The following is a 27,144-nucleotide window of genomic DNA, read 5'->3' as shown; positions in this document are numbered from 1 at the left end:
CTCTGGGCAAGCTTTTGAGCAACACCTGTGTGTGCCGGTCTGGGGTAGGAGCTGCGGCGGCAGCAGAGGGGAGAGAGGTGCGGACTGGCCAGGAGGTAAGAGAGGACACGGCTTGACTCACAACAAGGCCGGGCTCCCCAGAAGCAGGCTTTTGCTGCCTCTGCCCCTGCACTTGTTTTGACTACAGGAGGCTGGGTTTTTTTTTTTTTTTTTTTTTTTTTGCAGAAATCTTTTTGTGAGTTTAGCTGCTGTCTTCCCAGGCCAGGTCTAAGTGCCTGAATTGCCAGAGCTCTGAAGTCTGGACCTTTTGGAGTTCCTCATAGGTACCATTTTTACAGCACCCTAAGAGCGATGTCTGTTTTAATCCCCTCAAAGGCACTGTAAGTTAAGTGACCTTTTCCCCATTTTCAGAAGAGGAAACTGAGGCTCAGGAGAGTCAAGTGACAAGGTCTTATCAGAACAAGGTCTCATGATTAGGAAATGCTGGAGCTGGGATTCAAACTGGACTCAGAGCCTGTGCCCTTGACCAAACAGGGAGGCAGAAGCCCTCGTGGTGGGCAGCTTGCTTACGGGTACCCAGAAGGCAAAGCCATCTCTTGGGGGTCATAAAATGGGACATTTGCCTACCCCTCCCTTTGGAGAGTGTTGCAGGAGCTTCTGCAGAGAGGGGGAATCTGCTAGGGAGGGAGAGGGAATTTCCACCAGCCAATACTTTAAAAAGATCAGAAATGTGTTGAGGATGGAGGTGGGGGTCAAGCAGTGTGGTGCTTCTGGAACCTTGCCCTACAGCTAAGGACCTCAAGACAACGGCCTTTGGAGGATGAATGACCAAACTCACTGCAACCAACTTTAGCAAAAAAAGGAAAAATATTAACTCATGCCGTTAAAATATTGAGAATAGGGCTGCCTTCAGGTTTGGCTGGATCTAGGGTTTTAAAGGTTGAAACTCTCATATCATTTTCTTTTGGCCCTGCTCTTCTCTGTGTTGGGTTTATTCTTGGGCAGTCCTCTGGTGGGGTATGGATGACTACCGGGAGCTCCAGACTTTCTTCCTCTCAGTTTAGCATCACCAAGAGGACAAGCACTTCTCATTTCCAATGGCTTTATACTTAGCTCCTTAGCTAAAGTCCTGGGGCTGCTACTAATTTGCCTAGCTCATCTCACCTGCTCATCCCTGAACCAATCAGGCAGTAGGCAATGGGCTGCTCTGGGTCTGTGCCAGGGGCACATCCCTGGAACTAGGGGAGGGGCCAGTCCTTCTTGAACCATTTAGACCAAGAATGGGGAATGGATGAATGGCTCCCCCAAAGGAAATGCAGGGTGCTGGTAGCAGGAATGGGAGCTGGGCAGGTCCCAAGACAACAGATACCGTTCTCATGGGAAGTACAGAGGCCACTATCTGGCTATCTGGCTTTGTCACCAGCTTGCTGTGTGACCCTTTCTCCTCCTGGACCCCAATTTCCCCATCTATGTAGGGATTATCTTCACGGATTCATCCGGCTCTGAACTTGTAAAGCCTATAGGCTTCACTTAGCCAACAGCCCCGCATCCTAGCTTAACAGGCGCAAGCTGTGGCTTAGGAATGCATGGCCTTCACAAACCCTGAGATTGAACTTGGGACAAGACACCCAGCCTCCTGTTCCTGCCCATCGCAGCAGGGTACAGCCTGTGATGGGGGGAGGGAAGGGCTCCAAGGAGTATTCTTTGCACATCTCCAGTGTTCTCCATCTATAATTGGCTCCGAATGAAATGATCTCATCCCTAAACACTGAGGAAGAAGGGTGGTGGTTGGGGGGGGGTGGTGGGAACAGCTCTCTGGCAGCATCTGACATAATTTGTGACTAACCCGTTTCCCTCCGGAAAGAGAGATGGTCCGCTCGCTTGAAGAAGTAGAAGTTTGAGAAAAATGTCTTGGTAATCCATTGAGGAGCCTCCAGCTTTTGGGGCCTTTTGAGAGGGCTGGGATATTTCTCCACTCCGTCTAAACCTGGTATCTTCTGACCGTTGCCCACAAGTCAGCCTGACCACCTGTCACGCCAGCCACTGGCCAGGGAGGAGGTGAGCGTGGCCGACCCATCAGGCAATTTGTCTTGTATGGATTCTCGACGGGGTTCTGTGGCCAGCTGAAACTCGTTTACATGCCCATACATTAATTTTGAAAGATGGGCTCCTAATCAACTCTGAGAAAGCTTGTCACAGCACCATCTGCTTGGCGTTTGTCACTATCGCATTACATAAGAGGAAAGACATTTTTAAAGAATGCGGCTGCATTTAGTAATTGGATCGCCGGAGAGGAGCCAAGCCGGGGCGGATGGCACCGTGATTCAGAAATGCCACAGGCCCTTCTCCAGGGCGGGGCGGCCTCCCCAGATTCCACTGGTTGTCATCAGAGCCCCGAGAGCAGCCCAGCTTGGGGGACAGGCCCGAGGTGGCGTCTGTTCTTCTCGTCTTTCTGCTCCTCTCTTATTCTTTCCTTCCCCCCGTTGGTTCTCCCTCACCTGCCATCTCAAATCAGCTCTACCACATAATAGCAATAACCAAATGACTTTGCTTCGTTGAGCCCTGATTTCCTCATCCGGGGATGATGAGAGAGGGCGGCTGTGCCATTTAAATGCGGTAATACATCTGAGTTCACACCTTCGGACTAGACCCTCAGAGTTATCAACATCATTTTGAGGGAAGGGTCTTCTGTTTCTTCAATAGGCCAAGATACCTCTGCCTCTGCCTCAGGACCTTTGCATATGCTGCTCTTTCTTTCCGGAATACTCTTTTCCTGTATCTTTGCATGGCTGTCTTCTGATTCTGCCCCAGCTCCAATGTCACCTGCTCAGATGGGCCTCCCCCAACCACCTTAAGCAGAGTATTCCCTGCCCTGTTCCTTCCAGTCATACTCATTCATCTCTACTATTTTCTTCTCAGAACTTGTCATCTGTCTCCTAGAGGACCTGGTCTGTCTTGGTTGCTCTGTATCCCCAGCACCTAGACCATGGCCCTGCATGTGGTAGGTACTCCATAATTATTTGTTGAATGAATGACTAAACTTGTTAACTCCTTGTGACATTTCCCATAAAGCAGGGGTAGGTGGGGAAGTGACTGCCCAGGGTCATATAGCCCAGGGAAGGGAGGGAGAGGAGGGAGGAATGTAGGTGTCCTTCTTCCAAGTTTCCTGTGGCCCCCAGGTGGCAACAGGGCGGACATTTGGAGCTTTGGGCCCGCCCCACCAGCCAGAAGGGTTCAAGCAAGGAGGAAGCCCAGGGAGCAGCCTCTGAGAGTGGTTAAGAGTGAGCCAGCCAGGCAGCTAGGAGGCAAGACTGTTTACAGGAGCTGGGGCCATCTCCATGACAACTGGTCAGCCTACAGCTTCCTGCCTCACTGGGGAGGAGGTTTTTACTTGGCTGGGATGCAGTGAGACAATGGGCATGGGGACTGGCAGAGGAGAGGGGACCCTAAATCCCCAGTATGGGGGAAGTCTTGTTTCTGAGAGCTGTCTAAAGGCTGGAAGAGCCTGGTGATAGATACTACATAAGTTCATGTCCGTGTGCATGTGCATGTGTGTGCGTGTGCATGTGCATGTGTGCGTGTGTGTGCGCGTGTGTGTGCGCATGTGTGTGTGGGTGTGGGTGTGGTGTGTGTCGGGGAGAGTCGGGGCTGTATGCAGCCAAGGTGCCTTGAAACCTTCTGCACTGTGACATTTTGTGCAAGAGAATTAACCTCTTGGTGTCTCAGTTCCATCCAGTGTAAAGTGAACAAGGACAGTAGTTCCTTGTAGGGTCGTTACGATGATTAAATGAGAAGGGGCACCTGGCTGGCCCAGTCAGAAGAGCATGTAACTCTTTTTTTTTTTTTTTTTTTTTTTTTTTTTTTTTTTTTTAAAGATTTTATTTATTTATTTGACAGAGAGAAATCACAAGTAGGCAGAAAGGCAGGCAGAGAGAGAGAGAGGAGGAAGCAGGCTCCCTGCTGAGCAGAGAGCCCGATGCGGGACTCGATCCCAGGACCCTGAGATCATGACCTGAGCTGAAGGCAGCGGCTTAACCACTGAGCCACCCAGGCGCCCCGAGCATGTAACTCTTGATCTCAGAGTTGTGAGTCAGAGCTCCATGTTGGGGGTAGAGATGACTTAATTTTTTTTTTTTTTTTTTAATGAGAGAATACTCTTAGAATGTACCTGGTATTTCTGGAAATCAACTTATATGTGACTTCAAGTTGTGTTCCTCCTATGGCTGTGGGGGTTTGGTCTTAGTCGTTCTCAGGAATCTCCACTTACCTGGTTTTTTTCATTCATTTAACAAATATAGGCCATCCCTTAGGATGCCAGGCAATGTTCTAGAGGCTGGGAACACAGCAGAGAACAAAGCAGGTGACAATCTCTGCTTGCGTAGAGCTGATATTCTAGCAGGGTAGATAGACATTAAATACGGTAAAAAGGAAGCATACTATGTTAGATGGTTTTAAGTGTTAAGGAGAAAAATAAATCAAGGTCAGGGGATGTGGACTGTAAAGTGGGGGTTGCAATTTCAGACAGTGGTACTCCTCATGGCACAAGCTGAAGGAGGCAAAAGATTAACTAGGGCAAAAGCATCCTAAGCTCAGGGGAATAGCCAGTGCAAAGGCCCTGAGGCAGGAAAGTGAGCATGTATGAGATTGTATTGTGTCATTGTATCTCTTGGTAAGTCTGCATGTGTGTGGTGTTATGTGGCACCCATTTAGTGTATATGGGTCGTTACGGATGGAGATGTTTGTACATGTTTTTCGTACATGGGACTGCTGAGTTTAGCCACTGAGATTGTGCCTGTGTAATTCAGGGGATGCCATCCCTGTGGATTGCAATGGAATGGGGGCATCCTGGACATGTGCCGTGCAGTGACCCTGTGCATATTTATAAGTAAATATTGTAAGAACATGCCTGTGAAAATGTCTGGACATTTGGGTATAAGTAATATGTAAATGTGTGTATATGGATATATCTTTTTTTTTTTTTAAAGATTTTATTTATTTATCCGACAGAGAGAGGGATCACAATTAGGCAGAGAGGCAGGCAGAGAGAGAGAGGAGGAAGCAGGCTCCTTGCTGAGCAGAGAGCCCAATGCGGGACTCGATCCCAGGACCCTGAGATCACGACCGGAGCCGAAGGCAGCGGCTTAACCCACTGAGCCACCCAGGCACTCCTATATGGATATATCTTTATCTAAAATGCTAGTATTTTGTTTATCATGGACTTTTGTCTTATATTGATTTTTTAAAAATAGGATTTATCTTAATTGAGAAGGAGACAAATCATAAAAGATGCTAAACTCTAGGAAACAAACAAGGTTGCTGGAGGGGAGGTGGGGGGTGGGGAGAGATAATTGGGTGATGGGCATTAAGGTGGGCACTAGAGGGGCGCCTGGGTGGCTCAGTCTTTGGAGCGTCTGCCTTCAGCTCCAGTCATGATCTCAGGGTCCTGGGATGGAGTCCCGCATCAGGCTCCCTGCTCAGCAGGGGTTCTGCCTCTTCCTCTGCCTCTGCTCCTTCCCTTGCTCATTCTCTCTCTCTCAAATAAATAAATAATATCTTAAAAAAAAAAAAGGAGGGCACTTGATGTAATGAGCACTGGGTGTTATATGCAACTGATGAATTCTACCTCTGAAACTAACAAAAAATAGGATTTTTCTCGATTACTGAGTGTTTTGGTGCACAACTCCCCCTCCATTTTATGGCATGGTGAGTGCCTCCCTCTCCTTACCCTGGTCCTGGCCCTCCTCTGCCCCGGGGATGGAAGATGAATGTGAGGGACGCCCAGCTGAGGCAAGGGAAGCCTTTCCTTCCGGTTTCTTCCAGCATCTGGGCTTATCAGTACATAACCAGAATCCAAACCCAGTTCGGGCACCTCTTGTTCCGTGGAGATAAGATCTGCTTAGTCCTGACTGCATGAAAGGACTTGCATAAATTATTTCATTTTATCCTTACAACCACCCTTTGGTGGAGATATTTGTTCATTTGATGGAATATATCTTTATTTAGGGCCTACTATGTGGTAGGAGTCCCATCTGGCATTCCTGCTGGTCCAGCATTTATTCCTTGTCTTTCCAGTAACGTCACCTCCAGTTTTCTTTTAGGGTAACTCGCCTGTCCCCCTCATGGTCTGGTTGGTTCAACCTGGGCTTTCTGTACCCCTCCCCCTAGCTCAGGGGTGGCCCAATCAGCATAGTCCATCCATCTGGCCATAGTGATTGATTATGGGATGTGCACGTGACCACATTGTTCCAGAGTGAATTATGGTTCTTTGGCTGCCTTTTTGGGAAAAAAGAGCTCTCTCTCCACCAAAATGTTTAGCTGTAAAAAAGCTATAACCCTGGAGCTCCTAGTGAGGATCCACTACATGGAGAGAGATAAAAAACTGAGTCCTTGTGACATTTTTAGAGCCCCTAGATCCAGCCATACCTGAAGCCATTACCCTAAGACTTTCTAGTTCTAAGGGCTTACTTTTTAAGAATTTTTAACTAAGCCAGTTTGAGAGGGCATCTGAAATCCTGTGCTTAGCATCTTTATATATTATCTCCTTTCATTCAGAGATGAACTCCATGGAGAAGGGGCTATGCTGATAAAGAAACAGTCTCAGCAGGTAAGTGGCTTGTCCAGAGTCACACAGCAGTTTGGTAGGTGGAGCTTGGACTTGAACCCAGTTCTTCCTGACTCCTGAGCTTTTCTTCCATTCCACATTTTCTGAGCCCTGGACGAGGGTCTGTGGGGATAATAGACAAAAGGCCTGAGTCTCAAATTAGCTATCATTTTGCTCTGTGACCTTGGTCAAGTCATTTCTTCAATACGAGCCTGTCTACTCAACTAAAATGGGGAAAATAGTAGTGCCCATCCCATTAGGTCGTCGGGAGGGTGATGTGATGACCAGTGTGCGTAAAGTGCCTAGAACAGGGCTGGGCATGAAGCAGTGAACGGGAGCTCTTACTCCTGTGGCTCTTTTTTTGAGGGAAGGAGGTGGGTCTGGGGGCTTCACCCCTTTCCTGAAGCCAACACGCGCCCTGCCCCCTGGCTGGTCAGAGACCCCCAGCAGCCCCCGGTGGTGCCTTCACCCACCTCCTGCCAGATGCGCAGACCTGGCTCGCTGAGCTGGGAAGTAGGCACTTAAGAAGCCACTTCCCCAGTTTCTCTTTTAATTTTCGTTACATAAATTTCGCATTTCCTGGAATAGAGATCTTGAACGTCTGGACTCGTTTGAAAATTGAGTCTGCAAAGGACCTCATTTATATTAATGGGGCCTCGAGTCCAGCTTGCAGGGAGACAGACACAAGGATGGATGGTGGGGACTCCCGGGCTGAGCGGCTCCAGGCTGAACCCAGGCGCTGCCTTGGGTGAGCAGATGTGTGTCGATTCCGGCTGGGACCACTCCTATCATGTGGGGGGCTCCTGGAGGCAACGATTGTGTTACTGCCAAATTTAACCACCCCCCGGTGGCTGCCCACTGCTCAAAGTGAGTGACCCTGCTTGACAGGGCGCTGTGGGATGGGCCCCAGCTGACCTCTCCTGCCTCCTTCCTACCCCCACCCCCACCTTTTCTTGTATATCCCTCTGCAGTCAAGCTGACCTCCTGAGAGTATTTCTGCCTCAGGAACTTTGTCCCTGCTGTGCCCTCTGCCTAAAACGCTGTTCTCCCAGCTCTTTGTGTGATTGGCTCTTTACTGTCAATCAGATCTTGCCTCACAGTCACCACCTCCGGGAGGCATTCCCTGATTGCCCATCCCTCTAGAGTAACAATCCTCAGTCACTCTGCATCTCGCAGTCTACACTCTGGTGCAGAGAGGTCACAAACAGTAACTAACACGCAGTGCCAAACAGACAGGATTGACTCTGACAAGGCTTTCCAAGCTCCAACACGTTAATTCACACCACAGTCCTCGGAACTAGCTCTTGTTAGTACCAGTTCATGAAGCGCGGAGCGTTGAAATACCTTACCCAGGGCTACACGGCCAGAAGGTAGAGGAGTCAGGATTTGAACCCAGGCCATCTTGCTCCCACATTTGCTGGGTTAAGCAGCTCACTGAAGTCACAGGAAGGTAGAGCTTCCTGTCACAAGGACTGCAGCGGTGTAGGCTCAGGAGGCTGTGGGAGGCCAGGAAAAAAACACCCCACCTGATCCTGCCTTTGAAGGATCAACAGAACTCCCTAAAAGATGTAGTGCCTCAGCTGCGTCTAGAATTTATTTATATTTAACTTTACGTTATAGCTTAAGAATTTTTAACATTTCCACGCTGTCCGCAGTTACGTTTTTAAGTAATGGGTTTTATTCCAGGGACAAACAGTGCTATTCATCATTTTTGGGTAGTTGTGTGCTTGCATTTTTTATATTTTTCCAAATGCAGCAAAGGATCTGAACTTTGGGAGGTAATGAAGGGCTTAAGAGCTTGGGCTCCGGACCTGGGTTCAAACCCCAGCTCCTCTCCTTGGCTCCAAGGATTCTACATGCCTGGGGCAGGGGACACCTCCAGAGTCACCGAGGTGGTTAGACCAGTGAGACCTGGAAGGCCCCGCCCCCTCACCACCGTCTATGCCTTGGTGACTGGTAAGACCCAGGCTCCCCAGACCCAAAAGGGGCTGAACTGATCTCTCCTGCTTAGCAGGTCCTTGGAAATTAGGTTGGTTTAAGAAAATAAAGTAATGTGGGGCGCCTTGGTGGCTCAGTGGTTAAAGCCTCTGCCTTCAGCTCGGGTCATGATCCCGGGGTCCTGGGATCGAGCCGCACATCGGGGGTTGAGGGGGTGGTCCTCTGCTCAGCAGGGAACCTGCTTCCCCCACTCTCTCTCTGCCTGCCTCTCTGCCTACTTATGATTTCTGTCTGTCAGATAAACAAATAAAATCTTAAAAAAAAGAAAAGAAAGTAATGTGATAATTCAAGGAGGAACTAGTAGGAGTAGCTGCCTCTGGGAAGGGAAACTGGGTGGTAACCAGAGGGGGCGAGAGAGAGATTTTCCCTGCATAACCCTTTCACGCAGGTCACATGGTGAATTATGCGAGAACGCAGACTCCAGCCCAGGCCTCCTGACCTTCCACTCAGTCTCTGCCCCACCAGGGACCTTTTCCTTCCCCAGTGGAAGCCACGTTGAGGTGTGGGTTGGGGGGCTGCCAATACTATAGAGTGGTCACACAGCGATGCATGTCATGGTTCGAGTCCAGGGTCTGTCACTTGCCTGTTGTGGGATCTTGGGTAAATCCACTAACCCTGTGGGGCCTCTGTTCGGCAGTGGCCAGCCTGCAAGATGGCTTCCGGTGATGCTCATGTCCTCGTATTCCCTCCTTTGGGTCACCCCGGGGCCACAGTGAATAGGGCTGACCTGTGTGGCCTAGAGGATACTGCAGAAGAGGCAGTATGCGTGACTTCCAAGTCTGGATAAGAAAAACACATTGTGACAGTAGACTTATCAGCCTTAAAAAGGGGTGGGGGCGCCTGGGTGGCTCACTGGGTTAAAGCCTCTGCCTTCGGCTCAGGTCATGATCTCAGGGTCCTGGGATGGAACCCCGCGTTGGGCTCTCTGCTCAGCGGGGAGCCTGCTTCCCTCTCACTTTCTGCCTGCCTCTCTGCCTACTTGTGATCTCTGTTTGTCAGATAAATAAATAAACTCTTTAAAAAAATAAAAAAGGAAGGGAATTCTGCACACAGGCGAGACAACCTTGGGGACATGATGGTGAGTAAAACAAGTAAGTTGGCCACACAAAAAACCCAAATGCTCTTTCATTCTACCTATAGGAGGTACCTAGAGGAGTCAAAGTTGTAAAGACAGAAATCGCAATGGTGGTTGCCAGGGGCTGGGGGAAGGAGGGCGGACAGTTAGCGTCTAATGGGTTTAGAGCTTCAGTTCTGCGGGAAGGGATGGTGGTGTTGGTTGCGCAAGAGTGGGAGCGGACTTAATGCCACGGAACTGTGTGCTTAAAATGGCTGGGAGAGCACCTGGCGGGCTCAGTCGGAGGAGCATGTGGCTCTCGATCTCAGGGCCATGAGTGTGAGCCCCATGTTGGGTGTAGAGATCACTCAAAAATAAAGTCTTCTAAAAAAGTGACTGGGGATGGTAAAATTTATGGGGTGTGTGTTTTGTCACAATAAAACAGTTGGGGGGAACCACACCATAGCTTCTGTCTTTCTGTTGGATCGTTCACCCCGAGGAAGCCCTCAAGAGGGATGTGAAGACACTCAAGGAACCCTATGGACAAATTCAGGTGGGGAAGAACCAAGGCTTCCTGCCAACAGCTCTGCATCGACCTGCCAACCATGTGAGGGCGCCATCTTGGAAGTCAGCCTTTGGGCCTTCAGACCAGGGTCCTGGCCGGCTCCTTCACGGCAACCTCATCAGAGAGTCTCTTCCAGAGCCACGCAGCGAAGCCACTCTCAAACCCCTGAACCACGGAAGCTGTGTGAGATAATAAATATTTATGGTTGTTTGGAGCCCCTAAGCATTGGGATAATTTGTTACTTTAGCAATAGAAAACTGACATAGTTCCTCATCTGTAAAATAAGGATAACGATCATCTTGCGGGGTTGTTGGTGATGATCATTTTATGATGATACCCATGATGATAATTTCATAGGTTGTGTTTCATAGGGTTGTTGCTGAGAATTAATTAGCAAATCACGTAAAGGGCTTGGAACAGGGCCTGACGCGCAGTAAATGCTTGGTGAGTGTTAACGAGTGTGATTTCATGTTCTCTGTGATTTCTGGCATTGGTAGGAGCTCAGCTAGACAATAGCTCTCCATTAAAGAACGCATGTAGGCTGTAGGTTGCAGTGGTGATAAAAATTATAAGAACAGGGGCACCTGGGTGGCTCAGTAGGTTAAACCTCTGCCTTCAGCTCAGGTCATGATCTCAGGGTTCTGGGATCGAGCCCCACATCGGGCTCTCTGCTCGGCGAGGAGCCTGCTTCCCCCTCTCTCTCTCTGCCTGCCTCTCTGCCTGCCTTTCTGCATACTTGCGATCTCTCTCGCTGTGTCAAATAAATAAATAAAATCTTTAAAAAAAAAAATTATAAGAACAGTGAAAGCTACCATTATGGAGTGCTCACTGGATGCCAAGCTTTGGGCTAAGCAATTTACTTCTTTTCCTCGAAGCCCTCCAGCAGCCCCTTGAAGTGGACACTATTATTTTCCCGTCTTACAGACTAGAAAACCAGGATCCAGAGATGGAAAAGGACTGGCCCTGGGTCACATAGCAAAGCAGTGCTGTAGTTAGAATTTGAGCTCAGATGCTTCAGACCCTAAGTTTTCTCTTTGCCATCACTTAGACTGAGCTGCAGCTTGATGAATCCCTGCCCCCCAAGCCCATCTTTCTCTTCCAGCCAGTTCCTGCTCATTAGCACAGAAGGGAAATTGCCAACCCATTTGACAAGCGGGTCCTTTGTTCCTGCAACTTCCCTTCTGCCAGTGTCAGTCTCCCTTCCGCTCGGGAGACCAGAGAGTAGGTTCCCTTAGAAATTTTTCTTTTTCTGATTGCAGTGTCCTCTCCCAAACTCTCTCCTTCCAGATTCAGGATTGGCAATAGGAAGGACACGCCTCCAGAAAAAGCACAAAACGACTTGCCCAGCCTTCGTCCCCTGTAGTGTCTCCTCTCGGGCAGTTTATTCAGGCCCGAACCTTTGCAGCCTGGCACCTTCAGACATGCTGCCAGCTGGCTTTTCACAAAAGCTCTCCTAATATTTGCTCTGGGGACATGTGGCCATCAGGAGGGGCATGTCCCCAGACAGGCGATGAGCTCAGGACATGGGCATCACCACACCTGCTCCTCTCCCCGAGGAGAGGGGGGAAACAGTTGGGCGACTCCTGACAACGCAGCGTTTTTGGAGCCCGTGTGTGTTCTTGTGTGTGGGCAGGAGGGCAGATGGGGCCTGGCGGGAGCGGCAAGGATGTGTGCACCTGCAGTGTGGTAGTGGCTGTGCTGGGCCTGCTCTCTCCCATGTCATTGCTTCTCGGCTATTTCTGAATTGCAGGAAGAAGTACATTTTGCATCATGACCTGTAACACACACAATTGAAATGGAAATTGCATGAATCTGTACTTATATTATGAGCAATGCATTCTATTCTGTTCTGTTCTATTCTATTTCTATTCCAGCCAAGTTGTTCTTTCATTAAAAAAGTAACAGTCGTGGGCGCCTGGGTGGCTCAGTGGGTTAAGCTGCTGCCTTCGGCTCAGGTCATGATCTCAGGGTCCTGGGATCGAGTCCCACATCGGGCTCTCTGCTCAGCAGGGAGCCTGCTTCCTTCTCTCTCTCTCTCTCTCTCTCTCTCTCTCTCTGCCTGCCTCTCAGTGTACTTGTAATTTCTCTCTGTCAAATAAATAAAATCTTTAAAAAAAAAAAAAAAAGTAACAGTCGTGACCCGTGAAATAAATTGCGAAGTCCCGTAACACAGGTTTGTAATCTGGGTCTGTGAGCTTGCAGGAGACAAATCTCCCTCTATTTATTTTCACTGACCTCCAGCTGACCTGTAACACTTCCTTCAGTTGCCAACGCAGGCATCAAATCATCTTAGTATTTGCAGTACTTGTGATGTTGTCACTGATACAAATTGTAGATGATTTTGTGTTCCATTATAGTTGTTGCAGATGACTTAAAACCGTCTTCCCCCTCTCAACGTTTTGGTCATTAGCAGACCCACTGAGAGATCTGCTTGTTTGTTAATAAAGAAACACATGTATTACTGTATTACATCATTAAAATATTTTAATAATTGCATTTCAATAGAGTAGGTTTCTTTTGTAAACTTATGTGTCATATTTCATGCACTTAAAATTACTTTTCTGAGAGGGTGTGCATGGATGGGGTTTATCAGACTGCCTGGGGGTCCCGGGAACGCAAAGTTTAAGAACCCCTGCAGGAGTGGTCCCGGCTCAGTTTATAAAATGCTGTCCCAAGCTGTAAACTTCAGGGGAGCAGTGCCCTAGGGTCTCTAACACATGTGCGCCCCCTGAGCCAACACTGAAAACACACCAGTGGCCAACATTTGTGTAACACTTACCTGTGCCCACCTCTATACAAGGAACCTTATGGATCATTTGATTTAATCTTTATGCCAGCCTTATTAAGTGGGTGCTATTTTTTTGCCCCCCCCCTTTACCCAATTTCACTTTTCTTCACACCAGTGCGTCAGACATCTTAATCTGTTAATTGGAAGCCTTCCTCTTGAAGATGTGTTGTTCTTTTCACATTTCTTGTAAGACAGGTCAACTGGCAACAAATTCCTTCCATTTCTGTTCGAGAAAGTCCTTATTTCTCTTGCACTCTTGTGGAGTAATTTTGTAGGGTATAGAATTCTAGGTTGCTGGACTTTTTCCTTTCTTTTCTCTCAACACTTGCCTCTCTCATTCCATTCTTTTCCTGCTTGCATGGTTTCTGAGATGTCAGGTGTAATTCTTATCGTTGGTCTTTTACAGGTGAGGTGTTTTTTCCTCTGGATTCTTTCAGGATTTTTTAAAAAAAATCTTTGATTTTTCTCTAGTTTGAAAATGACACGCCTGGTGGAGTTATTTTGGGGAAATTTATGCTTCTTGGTGCTTCCTGGATCTGTGGTTTAGTCTGACATTAAGTTTTGGAAATTCTCAGTCATTTTCATTTCAAATATTTCTTCTGTTCCTTTCTCTCTTCTCTTTCTGGTATTCCCGTTATGCAGATGTCACACCTTTTATAGTTGTCCCACAGTCCTTGGATCTTCTGTTTTTTTAGTCTTTGTTCTCAATGCTTATAAGTTTTTGAATTTATGCTCTACTGGAGGGAGGAATTTATCATCTATTAGAGGGAGGAAAACAATAAAATATAGTGTATCAGAGATGGTGTTATGGAGAACAATAAAGCAGAAGGGGACAGACTATGAGAGGTATGTGTGTGTGGGTAGGGGATGTTGCCATTATAACCAGGATTGTCAGATAAAGGGGATGCCAAGAAGGTGACACCTGAAGGTGGTGAGGGAATGAGCCATGAGGCCAGCCTGGAAAAGATGTTCCAGGCATAGAGGACAGCCAGTGCAAAGGTCCTGGGGTGGAAGCATGCTTGGTGTATTGGAAAACTGAATGGTGGCCAATGTGTCTGAAGAGGAGTGAGGGAAGGGAAGAGTAATCAGACAGTTGATCCAAGAGGATTGAGGATTCAGAGGTGGGGACTGGAAGGGGGCAGGATCATCAGATGAGTCCACTCTGGGCATGTCTGAGGAACAGTGAGTAGGCCAGTGATAATGGAGCCACGCAGCCTCAGGAGAAAGCAGGGGGTATTGAAATCAAAGAGACAGTGGGGCTAGGGGACGTATGGCCTTGCAGACAGTACCAAGGACTTTGGATATTATTCAGAATGCGATGAGAAGCCTCTGGAATGTTCTGACAATGAAGTGACATAATCAGACTGACAGTTTGACAGGATCCCTCTGGCCACTGTGCAGAGAGGAGCTTGAACGTGATCAAAGGTAGAAGCAGGGAGCCTGGTCTGGAGGCCATCGCAATCATGAGGCGGTAGACAGCGATGGGGTGGCCCCACACGGCGGCGATGCAGGGGTGAGCAGCACAGATTCCAAATCTATTTTGGAGGCAGAGCCCACAGGAACCGCTGACAGGCCATTCATTTCAGCACTGTTTGTTATCACAAAAGTTTGGAAGCAACCTTAATGCTCAGCTGTAGGAGACTAGCAATTACTGCGTACAACAGAACACAACACAGGCTCCCAAGAGAATGAGGAAGCTCTTCATGCATTAATACAGAAATACAGAATGATCTTCAAGATCTCTGAAATGACAAAAGCAATCTGCAGAGCCATGTTTATGGTATATTACTATTTGGGTGGGTAAAATAAAATAAAACACACACACACACACAGATATACACATGGTCCTTGGATTTGCTGTTCTGGGGTTTGTTTGTTTGTTTTTCCCTAGTCTTTATTCTCTTTGCTTTCCAGTTTTTGAATTTATGTTCTGTTGAAGGGAGGTCAGCAGTAAACAAAATGTGTAGATAAAATACAGTGTGTCCGAGGCAGTGCTACAGAGAACAATAAAGATGAGAAGGTGGATGGAGTGCCAAAGTCGGGTGTGTGACTCTTGTAGGCACCTGGGGCGTGTTGATGAGAGGTGGTGGGGCCAAGAATGCCCAGGTACAGTTAACACGAGAGCCAGATAACCAGAGTTTAGACTTTGGTCCATGCACACGGCACCCAGTGTGGGGGGAACGTTGCCACTGCTTGCATATTGGGGTGACAAGCCTGTTACATTTTTCAGACCTTCTCTATTTCAGGAAGAAAAGAAGCTAGTGCTGCCCCCCATGGTCCCCGATTCAGCCTCTCCCGCAGACCTTCACATCCCCATCTCCCTATGCCCTCCCCAAAATAACACAAACTCCACCACGCTGGTTTTCTCCATACCTTTTTATTGAACTGTGCATACTTCGTTAAAGGACCATTTGCTTAGAAATTCTTGAACATTTGGACATATTTTACAAGACAGGACAGCAGCTGGAGGTCACAATTTCATCTCATCACATGCATAAAAAGACACAAATTTTTTGTTGTTTGGTTTCTGTGTGTGTAGGTGTGTCTGTGTATGTGTGCGTGTGTGTGCGTGTGCACAGTCACACACACACACACAATGTTCATTTTCACTTTTACAGGAAGGACTAGAGACATCAACTGACCAGAGATGAACAGGACCCACAAATGTGACCCCAAGAAAAGAGTGGCTAAGGACATTGGTCATTTATGGCTAATGTGATTGGCTTGGCCCCCATCATGGTGGGGTGATCAGAATGGCTTTGCTGGCAGAAAAGCCTCAACCTCACACCATGGTTCCTGGGAGAGACAGAGGGTCTTAGAGCTGATGGAATTGGGGCACATGCTACCTTTGGGGGCACTGGGGTCAGAAGAAAGGAAGACCCATTAGCTCTCAAAGGTGGAGGGCAGGTTTGCCCTCCTTTCCAGCTGGACTCCCATGGCTCAGGGAATGCAATCCAGTTTCCAGATGTCAGCTCCCAAATTCCTGCCCCCAGCAAATCCCTTCCTTGTGAGCTAGACTAGAACATGAGGCTGAAAATGCAAGACAGGAGAGTAGGAAAGAACATGGAGATGGCCTGTGGGGCCCCAGGAAGTGCTGCTCTGAGAAGAGTGTGGACCTTAGGGCAGACAAATGTCAAATCTGGATAGCATCATGGCCCCTAGTTGAGTCAAAGGCCAAATGGCATTGGTGGGGCTCACAGGCTTTAATGGGAGGGGCCCCCCATTTCTCCTTCCTCCCCAGTTAGCAATACCCCAAGCCTGGCAGGAACTGATGAAATTCTGCATTCGCTCACTCAGAAGTCAATCGTTTACACATTCACTCACTCCAAAAAAACACCAGCTGGGTGCCTGTATGTGCCACGGGCATATACTGGGGGGTAACCCCGAGTTTCTGGCCCATAAAATGATGTTCCCAGCCCTTGGCCTTGGACTGAAGCTGGGATAGGTCTGGAGAGCAAACAGGTTGGCTGCCCCGGGCTCAGCAGCTGCTGATCTTCCTCTTCCCCACCCACTAGGCACAGGGGGCTTTGATGTCAAGCTTATCTAAGGAGAGACCCAAACCCTAGTGCAGACCAGGGAGCCACAAGCCAAAGCCTCGGAGAAGTCCGAATCTCTTGGGCATCTTCTCCTGGGCTTCCCTGCTTGTTTTCCAAACTTGGATTAGCTCAGGGAGGCAAGAAGTGTGCGATGATCCACGCAGGACCCTTGAGAGCATCTTAATGAGACAGAATTGGGAGTTTCCTTCATTTTCCAGAATTGTCATGCCATTGTAGCCACTGACTTGAGATATTTCTGCAGGACAGAGCTTCAGAGGAGGATCTTGGGAACTGGATTTTTGTTTCATTGTGTTTCCGGGGAAAGTGCAAGCTCAGTCTGTCCTTGCAATCTTACCATCCAGCATCACTTCATAATAAAACTGCCCCCAACTGCCTATACTTGGGGTCGCCTTGAGGATGAAGGCCCACCTCCTCCAAACCCACAACTGGGGGAGGGGGATTTTACAACCTCTTGTGTCAAATGCTCTCCTTGGACAATGCAGTTTCCAGACCAACTGGGGAAGGGGCTACGGATGTGGGAACCTGGGCAGCGAAAGCCTTGTCTGGCTGCAAAATCAGATTACAGTGGCCTCTCTCTTTTGGTCCTTCTGGACTTAAACTTTATTGGGTGGAGATTTTCAGATGTCTTGAATGCGATTTTTCTGTTTTATTTGCCAGAAGAAAAAAAAAAAAAAGCCCTTTTGGAACGGTGCCATTAGCTGTTGCCTGGGCAGTTCGACGGCTGGCTAGTGGATAAAAGATAATTGCATCTCGTGTACAGAAAGCCTCAGGCCTAAGAGGGCACAGGGTCTGGGCAGAAGAGCCGAAGCACCATGAGACGACCAGCCAGAGACGGGACTGCTCCTTGGCTGGTTTGGGGAGGGCAGCGTAAGCCTCATCTCACCCAGTGTGGGGCCTGTTAGGGCACTGGGGACGGGTTAGATGAGTGATCGGTGGGGTCATTAAAATTGCCCAGGGTAGGAAGCCGAAGGGAAGGAGGGTGTCCTGCTGCCAATTCCCTCCCTGGCACCCCTCGCGGAAAACTCCAAATCCTAGAATTTGAATTCCTGCTAATTGTGCTCCCTGCTTTTGCCTCAATGCCTCGAGCCTGTGCCCAGATGTTCAAACCACATACACACCTCCCCAGGGGGAAAGGGGTGCAGATTTCCCTCGTTGTTCAGTCTAGTGGCCGTGCAATGTGAGGGTCCCTCAGCAACATCCATTTTGTGCATCCTCTAGCCTCTTTCAAAGCAGCTCATTCCCCAACATGGCACCGAATTCCATGGTAAGGCGGCCCTGCCCATGAGAATTACTTTCTTAATCGGAACTGAAATAGACCACTTCGTTCATTACAGGAAAGAGACTTTCAGAGACTCACTCAGTCATCCTGCAGGCATATCTTTCCCCTTCAGGAGAACAGCCCCTTCCCCCATCCTGGCCAGGCTTTAGATCTTTTTAGGGTCTTTGGAGAGAGGAATGGAGAGTTAGAACCGGAGGGGAAGAAAAAGATGAGGGACTGCTGGATTCACCAGACCCCCTTGCAAATCCATTTCTTGAAGTCGGCATTTGGGGACATTCAGGAGAAATTCCAGGTTAAAACAAAAGCAGGGGCAGTGGATAGAAACCCAAACCTCCCAATCTCTCTTTAGATGAAACCAGCCACCGGACAGAGTTATTTGCTTATCTGGGTATCAAACCTGGCAAACTCCTGGGAGACAATTTGTTTTGTTCTTGTGCAAAAGTCTGTAAAAATCGAATCTGTTTTATTTGGCTCTGGTTCAAATGAGAGTACCAGGCAGGAATTTGGGGGGAGTGGGAAAACTCTGATGAGAGGCAGAGTCCAAAGTAATACATTCGTCCTTGGTTTCCTCTTGGGGTTTATCCAAGGGGATGGTTCACTGCCATGGGGGTCCAGATTCGGCTCAGAACTCTGATATGGAAGGAGGCCAGAGTCCTGAAACTGATAGCGAGGCAGGTGGGGTATGAACACCTAGAAATGAATGCCAAGTGGGAGATCATCTGGCCTTTCTTCATCTTCCTGAATGAGTTGAGGAGTGAGAATCACTTTCTGCTGAAGATCCTGCTTTGTGAGATGTCCTCGGCCTGCCCAAGGCTGGAAGCTGCCTGGTGGAGTCAATCAGGACAGTCCAGAAACTCCCCAGTGCCTGGATAAGTGGAAACTGGAAAAACACCACTGCCCTTGCCAGAAGTCTCTGGTGGTAGGAGCCAGGCAGCTGGAAGGGATGGGGAGATGAGATGGCAGGTTCTTGGGAACGCGTCTTTGCATGGTTTGGCTGCAAGCTTGTTTACTGTGTTTGTTTTTTTGTTTTGTGTTTTGGGATTTTTTTTTTTTTTTTTTTTTGTGTGTGTGTGTGTGTGTGTTTGTGAGGATGTTGCAAATGGATTAAAATGAGGAACCAGTAAGAAGTTGATGAGATCTGAGGCCCAACATGTTCTCTGAGGTTTGCAAGAACCTGAAAATGCTCTGGCCTTCGGATCCAACTGATGTTACAGGGAAGTGGGTCGCTGAACATGGCAACAGGCCAGCCAAGAAGGGCTTGGGTGTGTTCTGGACCTCAGTGGGAAGTTTGCTTGCATGAGATTTGTAGTCCTAAGATCTCCAGAGATGAGAAAATTCAGTCTTCAAAATGCCAGCAGGGTTGGGGAGGAGGAGCTGAGCCAGCCAACATGCCATCCCGATTTTGAGGACCATCAGTAGCCTTGCTTCCCCTGGGTCTCCCTCCTGCTTCCATGCCCTGGAATCTTAAGAACAATAAATAGGAGAAACACACAGACAGAACGAGGAAAGTTACAGTGTCCACAGACTCTAGGCCTAGTGTCAGGAAATGCCTGCACGAAGAAGTCAGAGCCTGAAGTCTTTCCCCACCGCCAGAAAGTCAGGTCCAAAAGGAAGAAAGAGAGCCTGAGGGGCAATGGGAGGAAACGGAAAAAACAAACAAAAAACCCAGAAAATACCAGCTATGATAATGACCAACCATAAAAATTCCCAAGATGTTACTCTGTATTACAAAAGCAGCAATGAGACTGAATAGCCCTATTACAAATTTGCTAACCACACACACATATTTATATACTTTTTATCTGAACAAAAAAATAGACTACTCTGGATATCCTACGATGTAGGCCTGCATCTGATACTTCTAGAGCCAGAAACGTGGCAACAGAAAATGAAGAGGTAAATTTCATTTTGGGGGCGTAGCCAGGCTGGTTTGGGTCTCCCTGGCTGAGTGAAAGGATTTGTATGTTGTCATAAAAGCGGTGAGAAACCAGAAGTGTATGTGGCGGTGGGGGGCCTTGAGCTCAGGGCTGGAGGCTCTCTCTTGTTCCCCTGGGGGCCGCAGAGGTGACCCCTTCTTCCTCCAGCCACTGGAAAAGCCCTCTCACAAAGGATCATGCCCTAGAGGCATTTCACTACAATCTCACTGCATTCGAAATTATCTAATGGATGCTGAAGCCTGGGGTTATGTTACTGTGGGACTCTTGGCAGAGAAATAAGGAAAGGGTGGGGAGCAGGAGGAGAGAGAGAGAGAGAAATAGAGGGGGAGAGAGAGAGAGACCTGGCTCTTGTGAACCCTTGTCCATGGTAAAATTTCCATTTCCCCTTGTCCGTGGACTAGACACTCCAGCCGTGACTTGGAGCAAGACAGAAATGTACAATAGTAACACACATCAATACATCACAGTTTCACAGAAGAGAATACTGCTGTTGTTGTTGCTGCTGTTTTTCTCCTCCGAAGAGTGGGTCTCATTAGGAGAAAGGGCAGGGGCGAAGCTACAGTCACCAAGACGCGGAGGAGGAGAGCTGGGAATCAGTCTGGCAGTTTGTGGCCGCCACCAGCCCTACGCGGGGGCAAGCCGGGTGAGTTGAAAGGGAGGGCCTCCTCGGGATTTGGCTGTCCCCCAGTCTTCTTCCTTCTTGATCCCCAGTGCTTTTAGAGAAAGGGACTTCACGGAGACAAATGTTCTGTCCTCTTTTTTTCTTTCCCCATTAAATGTGCTTAAGAGAAAATTCCTAAAGAAGGCACTGAGAAATCTACTGTACCCAAGTCCTGTTGTTTTTCTTTACCCAAAGATTAAAAAAAAAAAAAAAGTGGAAAAGCCGACTCCTCCGGAGCTCGCCCTCCTCTCTCCGCGGGTCGCGGATGCCCCCGATCACACGGGGGACCTGGTCCCTAGCCCTTACTGATAATGGTGGAAGTTGGAAGCCGTGGTCCGCTGGGTTCTTGGTGAGTTTCACTGAATTCACCAAAGGGACCAGACATTCACCGGCTAGAGCCCCCTAGTTTGGTTTCTTTGGGTTGACTTGGTTTTTTTGTTTCCTTTTGTTTTTTCCTTTTCCCATTTTCGTTGGCTCAGGAATGGGCGGGTCATGGATCTCCGAATGAAAGTGGGATTTGCCTCCAATCCATGCTTTCCTCTCCTCTATGAGGACCTGTCTGTCAAGGTCAGCTTCTCAGTGGAGACTCTCGGGTAGATTTCCCAGTGCATGGACACAGGTACAGGCAGGGGTAGACACATAATAAAAATCGGGGTTTGTTCCTTTTTTGGCAGGTGGGGCCTGGGAAAACTTACAATACTCTTATTTTGAGTTTGGGCACAGGATAAAAGCTATATTCCCACAATACGTACACAAGTAAAAGAAAAAAACCAAAACAAGATGCGATACTTTCTAAGCATAGTATATGCTGAGTTTCAGTTATTCTGTTTCTATAAGAACTCTATAGGACTCTGGCTTGTAAGCCTGAAAAGGTAGGTTCTTAATGATACTTCTGAAATCGTCCTTCAAAAGTGACTCAATAAAATGCTACTTTAAGGTCAGACAAACTACACGGGGAAGGGAGGGCCAGGTCCTGTGTGACCGCACAAGGCAGAAAGGGCCTTTGGTTACAAGGAGAGTTGCACCAATTGGTTATTAGTTTAAAAGAAAGAAACAAGAAGTCATATCCAATCTGTACACTTCTCATCTGCTTCAACCAACAAATGAAATGCCTCGATTGAAGAAGGGGTGGTAAGTTCCTTCTCGCTATATATGGCTATATTTAAACATGTTCACTTTCCTGATATGTAAAATAGACTCTATTATTATTGTTATTGATTTTTACAGATAGCATCAGCTCTAAAAATATCTGAATCGGAAATCACAACTATTTACTTTTATCAAAAAGCATTTGTTTGTTTTCCCTGAATTTTCACGTTTGTGCTGACGGCCGACGGAAATGGTGATAAAAACATGGAAGAGACGCATGAGCTGACATGGCTTGGGGACGACTGTCAGGCGGCCGCTCCTCAGGAGGCCCCCAGCCCGCAGTGTGCCCCGCAAAGCGCTCGGGCCGCTGCTGCCTCCTCTCCCGGGCGTGTCGCCAGCACAGGGCGCCCTCACCCTTTCCCTGCCCCTTTACCATTGCTGCCAGGGTGCTCTGAAGATTTCTCAGAGCATCAAGATACTGTGGCATCGTTCTGTTGGGTAACACGGCAAAGAACAGGACTGCACCCTTCTGGAGGGATTCCTAGTCCTCAGAGACACCGCGAAGCAGTATGAACCAGGTACGGATTCAGCAGAGAACAGGTGTTTTTAAGGGCGGTGGAATGACTCCGTGTCATCATACCTGTGACAGGTGGTCCAACTTCATGCCACTGTACGGAGGGCAGGTGGAACGACTCCGTGACATTTGTGAACGGACAGACGGATCGTGCCATTATACTAACAGGCAGACCGGTAACACCTTGTGTGAAGGACAGGCGAACCCTACTGTATTTGTTCCATCAGGAAGACGTACGCCTGTCACCAGATGGTGGATCAGCAGATCTACACTACTGTACTTGGGACATCGTCCATCAGTGCTGTATTAAGAGAACGACCTCGGTACACTGTACCAAAGCCAGGCAGAGCAAAGACATGTCATCTTTCCCACCAGCATGACATCATGCTACCTGGTGGCTCAACCCGATGTTTCTGAACCGAGGTACGGCCAACACCACCATCCTGTGGGACCCCACTCAGGCAGGCCAACGCCAGGTCGTCAAAAGGGGACAGGAAGACCAACACCAAGAAATATGCCAGAACCGTTCACAACGCACACAAATACTTATTGCTTTTGTCTGTACTGGCCGCGTTGACGGCTGCAGGAAGGAGAGCTGAGTTGGAGCACAGACAGGGAGACTGAAAACACACCAACAGCTGGTTGACAGGACAGAGGACAGAGTAAACACCCAGTGCCCACCGTCCACTGTATTCTTCGGAGATGTGCCTGCTTCTGGTACACGTGACTCTGCGGGAGGCCCCACTTGAGGGGTCAGTACCCTTCCTTGCAAGGGGACTAACGGGAAGCGTCAGAGGGGCAGGGGAGGAGGCCACAGACTTTGACACCGCAGACAGCAGGACCAGCACAACACCCCCCTCCCCGTGGCTGGACACGGGCATGTACCAACAGCCCAGCTATAGTCCCAGAAAGTGGCCCATGGGAAATAGTGCTTGTTTTAAAGTGCAAGACGTTGACACTGTCCCTGGTAAAACCTATTTTTGAAAAACATAAAGTGCTTTTTATTTTAACTTTTTTTTTTTTTTTAAACTTGAATACCACAGGAAACAAAAAAGAATTTCTATTATAGTAGATGCTTTCCCTGCTGCCGCAGGAAGTATTCAAAAGTCTGAACTGGGCATTTCAATTGGGGATTTTGTTTTTTTCCTTTCATTTTTGCAGGTTAAAAAAAAAATCAGATTTTATTCTGTTCTTCGGTAACATACAGTCTCTTTGAATAAGCTATTTCTTTTGCATATTTGACACTTGCACATCTTTTGAGTCTATACTAGCGATGCACAGAAAGTGCTTTCCTTTTTTTAACAACCCTACAGCACTGCTCACAGTTCATCCTGCCGGCTGAGTGCCTGCCGGGTGAACCCTTCCCGGATTGCCAGGGGGCAATTAGAATCAAGGACAAGTGGTGCAACTCACCCTGACGAAATCTCAGAATAAAATCTCAGGTACTATGGAACACTGAAGTCAATGAAGACATTTGAGTAAGGGTTTCGCGCTGGGATCGTGGCTGATGGTGCGGAAATTTCCCCATGACACGAGTATCCTCTGTAGCCTTCTTAACAGTGGGATCCATCCAGGAGGTGATGGACAGGAGTTCCTAGAGGTGGCCAGGTAACATCCAAAACCAAATTGGTCAGCCCAGCCGCTTGTTCCGGCATCCTTCTCCAGCTGAAGCCAGGAGGGCTGGAGAGGCTGCGCGCCCCCCTCCCCCCGAGGCTGTGATGGACAGCCATGACAGACAAGTGGGGAGTAGGTGGCCTTCGTTAGGTCCAGCATGTGGTAGTGGTGGCTGTGAGTTCTGCCCACGTCATCTCCCAAAGAGGGCAGTGGACTTGGTACAAAGAGATGCCACATCCTGCGTCTTGGCCGACTGCATTCTGTCGTACCTGTCGTGGCTCTCAAGGCCCTAGGGAGCCTCCCCCAGAGTTTCACTTCTGTCTGGAGGCTCTGCAGAGCCTTTCTGAGTTCGTGCGGAAAGGCTCTGCGGCAGGGAAGCTGGACGGCACGCCTCTCGGGTCTCGCCACAAGTCTCTGTTGCGGGGGAGGGGGGCAGCTCAGATGCTCTGATCCCGTGTGCTTGCGTGGGCTCCTCCTCCCGGCAACACGCGGACGTCGGGGGAGATGTGGTTCTCGAGTTTACACTTTTCCTGGCCACTGGGGCCTTTTCCAGTCAATGCTTCTGTTGAGTAAATGCAGTTCTGCCTTAAGAACTTAGGGGAGGTGGGTAAGGGGGAGCTTTCGAAGTGGTTCTTCTCTGATCTTGTCCCGACACTGAACTTGGGACTGGTGCTCGCCTGGACGCTCTTGGGAGGGCTGGAATCTACACTGTAGAGCACCTGCCCCTCGTCATCTGTGTCCGCGTCGATGTACTGGTGGACACCTGCTTCAAAGTTGAATGCTATTGCTGTGTGTTTCTCAGGTGATCGGGGGGGCGTCCTAGCACTTGCTGTGGTGTAGACGGAGGACTCCGGACTCAGTACAGGCCTGTCCAAGAGTGTGGCACACTCCAGTCCAGCGACAGCAGCGGCAGCACCCCCCCGATTCCTAAGAGGGTCATGGTACATCCCCAGAACGGGGACTAGTGGACTGGGGTCCCCCTCCATGAAGTTGACTTTAAGTGCTCGGAGCTTCAGGGGGTTGTTTGTCTTCAGAGAACTCTTGGGGCTCTCAATGAAGAAGGTAGAGCGATGGCTGGCATCAGGGGTGGGGTTGGCCTCCACAAATCTACCACCACTGGTAGCCAGAGCTCCCCGCCAGCCCACCTCTGGGGCCATACTGCCCCCAGTCTTGCTGGGAAGTGATGCCAGAGGACTGTGGGAGAATCTGGTGGCTTCTGGGAAGTCTGTGGCACAGCTAATGAAGCTATCAATGCTCGACATGCTTCGCATGTCGATGACCCCTTCTGTACGAGTGGGCAGAGGGGCTACAGGGCTGGGGATACTCTCCATTTCGAGTTCTTCCTTTGGTTTGCTCTGTGTTGTTGACTCCTTCGTATTGAGGATGGGTTGAGATTGGGTCTTGGCCATCTTATTGTACATGTCTTCCAACTGCTGGACGTTCAGGTGCTGAGGACTAGAAGATGATCTGGCCTTCTCAGGGGATCCCTGCTCCTTGGTTTCAAAGGACTTACTTGAGCTAGTTTCAGACAGTGTCCTCTTTGTCCATTTCCATTTGTTGGGAGACAAGTGATTATCTTGCACTTTGTCCTTCTTACCCATATTGTCTCCATTTTTCTCAACCACAATGTCCATCATCTCGATGCTCCGGGCAAAAGCATCTTTCATGTTCATGGAGACGATGCTGCCATTCCTCTTGGCTCTCTCTAGAGCCTCTCTCCGCTTGATCGCTTTCTCCTGCCTCTTCTGCTCCTTGTAGAACTCAGAGAAGTTATTGACAATGATGGGGATGGGAAGAGCAATCACCAGGACTCCTGCAATGCAGCAGAGCCCCCCGACAATCTTCCCCAGGAGAGTCTTGGGGTAGATGTCTCCATACCCAACAGTCGTCATGGTGATAGTGGCCCACCAGAAGGAGGCTGGGATGCTTTTGAACTTGGTGTCATCCTCATCCTTCTCAGCAAAGAAGACAAGGCTGGAGAAAATCATGATGCCCATGGCGAGGAAGAGGATGAGCAAGCCCAGCTCATTGTAGCTCCTCCGCAGGGTGAAGCCCAAGGACTGGAGCCCAGTGGAGTGGCGTGCGAGCTTAAGGATACGGAGAATACGCATGATGCGGAAGATCTGGACCACGCGGCGGACGTTCTGGAACTGCAGCACACTCTTGTTGGATTCAGTGAGGAAGATGGTGACATAGTACGGCAAGATGGCCAACAAGTCAATGGCGTTGAGCGGGCCCTTGAAGAACTTCCATTTCTTAGGGGAGGAGAGGAACCGCAACAGGTACTCCATGGTGAACCACGCAATGCACACGGCCTCCACGTGGGCCAGCTGGGGGTTGTCTGTGGTCTGGCCGAACTCGTCGAGGCTCTGCAGCTCAGGCAGCGTGTTGAGTGACAGGGCAATGGTGGAGAGGACGATGAACATGATGGAAATTATGGCAAGGATCTGCAAGGAGAACAGAGTGGGATTTTGTTACCAACCGCCAGAAGGATGACCGTCTCAACACACTGCGTCTGCAGGTTGCTCTCAACATGCCCGGACGTCTGAGCAAAAAGACCCCTATTCGAATCCATTTATTCCAGAGGTACAAACCAAGGCCCAGAGACGGCAATGATCTAAAGCTAATTATTTCAGCCCGGGGGGCGGGGTCACCAGTGAGGACGCAGGAGATCTGAAAGAGGGTGTAGGGTTGGCAATTGAGAGCTTGGGCTCTGGTGTCAGGCTGTTTGGGGTTCAAATCCCAGCTCTGACACTTCCTTACTCTGGGCCAGTTGTTGACTCTAAGCCTCATTTTCCTCTCTGCAAAATGGGATGGTAAATAATGTCTACCTCGGAGAGCTGCTGCGAGGCGTAAATGCACTCACACGGGCAAGGCATCAGGACAGATTCCAGCCGCGCGCAGTGTCTGATACACGCCAGCCGTCCTCACAGGGGACGTCTCTCAGCCCACACCACCCCATCAGCCTAGCCCACCAGCCTCCGAGGGGTCCAGCTGGTTTTCGCTTCCTGCCCTGTCCTGAAACAGCCAACTCTATCCCCTCAGCCAGTGCCCTTGTGGCCTGGGTGTGAAAGGCTTCTGTTTTCTGCAGTGAATCCTCGCTCACCACACCGGGTCGTCAAGCCTGCATTTTCACCTCAACCCCTCTCTTCGGGCCTCTCCTGGCACAGGTTGCCAAACATCACACTTCTCTGGCCGCACGCTATTGGTCAATCCTGCACAGCTGTGTCTCTTTTTCTCTGTTCAGTGAAGTGCAGGCCATCTTTTAAAACACTGCCCATGTGGTGCCTCCCTGCAGAGGTCAGCCTTGGTGGGGCTGGCTGCTCCCTCCTTCGGGCTCCCTCGTCATTCTGTGGGTACTTTTAGACATGTCCCATTACAGAGGGGGCTCTGTGTGTGTGTGTCTATCACTGCCCAGAATCTATGA

The 27,144-nt window shown here is 49.1% G+C and overlaps 1 protein-coding gene and 1 long non-coding RNA gene across 3 annotated transcripts in view; one reads left to right on the top strand and one right to left on the bottom strand.

Moving 5' to 3' along the window:
* Window positions 1–6,668, top strand: LOC131808035 (uncharacterized). Its single transcript, XR_009344655.1, has 3 exons — window positions 1–95; window positions 2,920–3,001; window positions 6,553–6,668. It is a non-coding gene; the product is annotated as an uncharacterized LOC131808035 (long non-coding RNA).
* Window positions 6,669–12,619: 5,951 nt separating this feature from the next.
* The window catches only part of KCNB1 (potassium voltage-gated channel subfamily B member 1), a 102,217-nt gene continuing 87,692 nt past the window's right edge, over window positions 12,620–27,144 (bottom strand). Inside the window, exons 3-4 of one of the 2 annotated variants that reach the window (XR_009344515.1) lie at window positions 23,517–26,164; window positions 12,620–13,764 (exon numbers count right to left, since the gene is read on the bottom strand). Coding sequence is in view for 1 of the 2 variants with exons in the window: in XM_059132925.1 (XP_058988908.1) it covers window positions 24,155–26,164 (2,010 nt within the window). In the remaining variant the exon portion in view is untranslated. Of the gene's footprint in view, window positions 13,765–18,923; window positions 26,165–27,144 lie in introns of those variants that run through there. The other variant, XM_059132925.1, reaches the window with a different exon arrangement.

The sequence above is a fragment of the Mustela lutreola genome, chromosome 9 (assembly GCF_030435805.1).
Source record: "Mustela lutreola isolate mMusLut2 chromosome 9, mMusLut2.pri, whole genome shotgun sequence".
In the NCBI taxonomy this organism is placed as follows: domain Eukaryota; kingdom Metazoa; phylum Chordata; class Mammalia; order Carnivora; family Mustelidae; genus Mustela; species Mustela lutreola.
Note: the sequence above shows the minus strand (reverse complement) of the source record. Positions and strands in the feature narration are given on the sequence as shown.